The 5,177-nt window shown below is 49.6% G+C and overlaps 1 protein-coding gene across 2 annotated transcripts; it reads right to left on the bottom strand.

Moving 5' to 3' along the window:
• Positions 1-1,674: 1,674 nt before the first annotated feature.
• LOC136527526 (NEP1-interacting protein-like 1) lies at positions 1,675-5,177 on the bottom strand. Of its 2 annotated transcripts, XM_066520286.1 has the most exons (6): positions 4,637-5,177; positions 4,136-4,205; positions 3,354-3,532; positions 2,578-2,661; positions 2,320-2,490; positions 1,675-2,198 (listed from the first exon to the last, which is right to left on the bottom strand). In XM_066520286.1, exons 1-6 carry the CDS (start codon positions 4,824-4,826, stop codon positions 1,972-1,974), a joined length of 921 nt encoding a protein of 306 aa, XP_066376383.1. In that variant the 5' UTR covers positions 4,827-5,177; the 3' UTR covers positions 1,675-1,971. The 2 variants fall into 2 exon arrangements, with proteins under 2 accessions (XP_066376383.1, XP_066376384.1); XM_066520287.1 differs by lacking the exon at positions 4,136-4,205.

Raw genomic sequence — 5,177 nt, 5'->3', positions numbered from 1 at the left:
AGCTTGCTCGCTACCGCAGTTCCCCATCAGGTAGGCCGTGGTCCCCAGCGACGTTGTGTTTCAAGTGTTTCATCTGAATGTTGCAAAAGTAGATCTGCGACGTTGCATATGTTGCAATGACAATGTACGCATATTGCAAGGCTATGTTTCAAGTGTTTCAGGTGTTTTAGATGTATGTTTCAAGTGTTCTATCTGAATGTTGCATATGTTGTTATAGCTCTACTCGCATCTTTCAAGCGTATATTTCAAGTGTTTCATGTGTTTCATACTTATGTTACAAGTGTTCCTTCTGGATGTTGTAAAAGTAAATCTACATGTTGCATATGTTGCTATGCCTATACACGCATGTGTTCAAGCGCATGTTTCACGTGTTTCATCTAATTCAGATGTATGTTGCAAATGCTTTATCTGGATATTTCAAAAGTAGATCGGGGTGTTGCATGACGCTGATGGCTGACGGACAGCGGCCTACTGCAGGCGCCTGTCACTGCTGCTGGGGCGCAACTGTGGGATAACCCACGTGGATTCCCCCGTGCGAGCTCGGGGTGGGCGCAGGGACGCGGGTCCTGCAACGGACACGGGCACGGGCGCTGGGCGTGATGCGGACGCGGGGCATTGGGCGGGATGCGGACGAGGGTTTCGCTGTGATGGGCGGGATGCGGGACGCAGGTGTGGGAGCCGTGTCCGCACGTGACATCCTGTCCGGACTTCCGGACGCTAGACCTTCCACTAGAAAAATTATATTCGAGTTTAGTTGCGAGCCAAACACTTGCTAACTTAGTCAAATTCGTCTAAGGCGAAGTGTGGCGGAACGTGACTATCAACCAAATATCCCCCACATGCTATAGCTCATTGATATGGATACCAAACTTATTCAAAACTGAAGCTGGGTCTCGTCGGTTGTGTGAGGAACGCATTGATCTTCTCACCCACCATGAAAACCACGACGACGCCCATGTTCGTCCCGGCCGCCTTTCAATTCCATGCCTCCGTGTCTCTCTCGCGCTCTCGTTGCATCGCATGCATGGCGTGGCACATGGCAACGACCGGTGCAGGTACTGACGTTTGCCGATCCATAGCCTGTCTTCTTTTGAGCACCGCTATATTGTGACACAGATGGTCGAGATCCGTATTTATTGCCATGGCTCTCGCTGTCGCCGACGCAGACGCAGGCATCACGCATGCGCAGTGGCAACCGGACACGGTGACTATTCGACGCCATGAATCATCTGACCTAACCTACGGACCGAACCAATCCAATCCAATCCCCGGCCGCCAGGCCGGCGACCTCTGTCGGCGGTCGGCGTACAATCGCCAGTGATACGAACACACGACGAACAGGCCGATCATGGCGTCGTATTTGACAATTATTGTCCATGGTCTAACTAGACTTAAAAGATTCGTCTCGTAATTTACAATCAAACTATGTAATTAGTTATTTTTTTTATCTATATTTGATACCCATTTATATTTGATACTCCGTGCATGTGTCCAAAGATTTGATGTGATGGAGAAAGAGCGAAAAAACTTAGGAATCTAAACTAAGGCCCAGGCCGACCAGTTAATCTGACCGAGTCCAAGAATTTTTCAAGAATTTAACTGTTGAAGTGAGTTCGTCTCTGAAGAAGCTATGAAGAACAAAACTGCCAGGAGCCCAGGCGTACAGCAACGGCAAATCGGCAATCAGCATGCGTGTCCAAAGTGCGATGACATACGTACTAGTTTTTATATATTACACCAGATCACAGTCCGGAGATGCATGGAATGGATCGAAGCACAAGCCGGTCCATTACATGAGATCTTCAGGATAGAAGGAACCGACGAGAGGAGATAGATGCATGGACGAGGAAGATCGATCATGGCGGGGATCAAAAAAGATGCAAAAGGTACGTACGTAGTAGGACACGTACAAGCAGCAGCAGCAAAGCAAAAAACAAAAGCTCTCTATAAATTAAGAGGGTTCTATAGATGTCAGTCTCTTCTTCCTCCTCCAGCTCCAGCCTCCTCCGATCCTAGCAGCGACGGGCACATCATCCAGCGAGCATGAAGCCATGAACGCATCCATGGCGTACGGTCTAGAGTTTCCTCCTGCAGAGCGGGCAGGAGCCGTGCTTGATGAGCCAGCCGTCGATGCATGGCACGTGGAACACGTGCCAGCAGTCCGGCAGGCTCCGCACCTTCTCCCCGACCTGGAAATCCTGCAACCATTTACGAACACCATCCATCCAGATTTATTTTCAGAACTCCCAGGTCCCAGTAGCGATTTCTTCTGTCTGAAATTAATAAATGGACGTCGTCAAAGATCGATCTGGACCGTACCTGGAGGCAGACGGAGCATCCGGAGAGGTCGCCGACGGCGTCGCGCCTGTACTCCTCGGTGATCCACGACTCGGGGAGCTTGTCGATGGACGCCCGCGGCATGCCGTTGGTGGCCTCCACCTCGAACAGGTCCGGCGACTCCCTGAACGGCGACGAGTCCACCGCGTTCATCTGCAATAATGGCTAAGGTTCAGAGAGAAGCACACGAACAAGATGCATGATGCATGAACGATCGACCCACATGGATCAACAACCGACCTGACTCCGGACCACCCGCTGCACCGCCGGGTCGACCTTCTCGCGCACCAGCCTGCCCGTCAGGAGGCTGTAGATCACGTTCAGCTGCATTGCAACCGTTTGCGGCCGTTAGGCAAGATAAGAGAAAATTCAGCAGCAGCAGCAGCACAACAGATTAAAGTTCAGTTCAGACTTCAGAGACGCCGCGTTTCAGTCTCAGATCATGTTCACAAAACATCATGCCTCTTTCATGAGCAACAGATGAGCAAGCGTATGGATCATGTGTATATATGCTACAAAAAAAGATGACGCAGAGAGCCAGAGATTGCAAGTTGCAACTATCCTATTCGGCTATTTACCAGTAGTCTAGTATATATACTAACTAGTAGCTGGTAAGGTATGAAATGCTAAGTCAAGACAAATTTTCCACAAGGATTTTAATTGCAGGCAGGAATTGTTCTTTGTTGAGGAGGAGGAAAATGTCCAAACGGGTCTTGGCTGAGTTGCAGGTTTGATTGAATACTTCATTATAAGCACTGTGAAAGAAGCACACAGCCTTAAAATAACTAATGATCCATGCATATACTTATAAACTACTACTAACTGACTGATGCGCAACAGAAGCTAGCCGACATGCAGATTGCAGACAGAAGCAAGCAAGTCCACGCAAGAAAGCAAGTCAGATATGCAGTCGCGAGTTGTTGTCCTACTCCCAGCTACTGCTGAATTTGTGATCACCAGTGCTGATCCTGATCTGCAGTAGTGCTTAGTGGTGACTGGTGAGTGCTTATGCTTACCACGTAGAGGATGCTCCAGATCCCGGAGCGGCGCGCCTGCCAGAGCCGGATGGAGGAGTCGACGACCTCGATGGAGACGAGCGCGCCGGTGATGGCGCCGATTCCAGTGCCGCGGAACAGCCCGCTCTCGGTCGCCAGCCCGATCAGACCGCCGGTCACCGCTCCCAGGAATAGCCCAGCTGCATGCATACATGCACCCAGTGCCTTTTCAGATTAGTAGTTTGCAGCATCAGACATGCAAAGATATTTGTCTTGCTTAACAAAGCAAAAGTGAAGTTGATACATACATATAAAAAGAGAGAGAAAGATCGTTTTCCTTAAAACAAAGAAACAAAAAAGAAAGTAAAGAGAAAGATCGTTTGCCAAATTGAACTTAAAAATTGAAGCCATCAAATCTTATGTTGCAGCTAGCCCAAAAAATCTGGTAGCTTTAGGCCTTGTTTACCCTTCAAAATTCCAAAGTTTTTTCACTCTCTCTCCGTCACATCAATTTTTAGCCGCTTGCATGAAGTATTAAATGTAGGTAAAAAAAATAACTAATTACACAATTTAGTTGGAAATCACGAGATGAATCTTTTGAGCCTAGTTGGTCCACGATTGGACAATATTTGCCAAATAAGACGAAAGTGATACTATTCATCAGGTTGAAAAAACTTTCAATCTAAACATGACCTTAGTGGTGGGGAAGAACATAGATAGCTCAACAAATATGTTAGTCAGACAAGGTTGATTCTGTATTTCTTGTTTTAGGGATCAGGCATCAGAGTTAGTACAATACGAACACTTGAAAGCTGTGAGCTTTGAGCAATTGCAACCGATTAATAATCCTATGATGTACAAAACACTTGAAAGCTGAAACAAAGCCAAACCATGAAGAAAATTGTTAGGATTGAAAGGAAAAATAAGCAGAATCAACTCAATCAAGTGAAAACTTTAGAGGCCCATAATCATGAACTTTGATTAAAAAAAAGCCTCAATTTTGTGCAGTGGGTCAGGCTGGCGGATGGGAACAGAAACCAAAGAAGAAAGAAAGGGAAACCTTCTGCAGAAACTTAAACAAGACTCGCATCGCATGCAATTCGCACGCGCCGCGCCCATATCGGCCACACCGCAAATGCAATTTTACGAGAGCAGAGCAGAGAGAGCGCATCGGAATTCGGATCGAGCGGAAGGTACCGATCGGAGGAGGAGGATGAGCAAGGAAGAACCAGGGGAGAAAAGGACGAGCAGGAAAGGCGAAAGCGCGTGGGGGTGGGGGTTGGTTCGGACGACGTCATTCGTACCGATGGCGAAGATGAAGGTGATGACGCCGCGGCAGACCCTGCGCATCATCTTCCTGCCCCTGGTGCCGCCCCTCCCGCGCCCGGCGCCGCCGCTGCCGCTCCTGGCGAGCGACGTGTTGCTGGAGGACCGCGGGAAGGAGGAGCTCCCTTGCTGCAGCTGCGGCAGGAACGCGCCGCCCGACGGATCCATGGCCTAGCAGGTAGCTTAAACTAGCTAGCCGCGCGCCGGCAGCAAGGACCACCTCACCTGCCGCTTCGCTAGCTTCTTCTTCTTCTTCTTCTTGTTCCCGCTCCTGGGTTTGGCTGAGCTAGCTCTCCGATCTGGTCGTAGCAATCTCCGCTAGTCCGGCCGCTAGACGACGATGGTGCGGTTGAGGAGGTGGTGGGAACTGAGGGGAAGTTGGACGAGGTGACGAACGGACGACGAGCGAGGGAATTGAGGTGGCGACGGCGCAGGCAGCAGCTGCTCTGATGCAAGCAAAGGGGAAGGGGAGGGGGGATGAGCTAGGAAGGAAGGAAGGAGGACGGGTAGGTCGAGCGG

Source organism: Miscanthus floridulus, chromosome 19, assembly GCF_019320115.1.
Source record: "Miscanthus floridulus cultivar M001 chromosome 19, ASM1932011v1, whole genome shotgun sequence".
Classification (NCBI taxonomy): Eukaryota; Viridiplantae; Streptophyta; class Magnoliopsida; order Poales; family Poaceae; genus Miscanthus; species Miscanthus floridulus.
This window is presented reverse-complemented; position numbering and strand designations above follow the sequence as displayed.

Bases quoted from the DNA above. Each gene is read 5' to 3' on its own strand.
- LOC136527526 (XM_066520286.1), bottom strand. From the start codon at position 4,826: ATGGATCCGTCGGGCGGCGCGTTCCTGCCGCAGCTGCAGCAAGGGAGC. The intron at 4,206-4,636 runs GTACGAATGACG...GCTTTGTTTCAG, and splicing joins CACCTTCATCTTCGCCATCG to CTTTCAAGTGTTTTGTACAT. The intron at 2,491-2,577 runs GTCGGTTGTTGA...CCATTATTGCAG, and splicing joins AGCGGGTGGTCCGGAGTCAG to ATGAACGCGGTGGACTCGTC.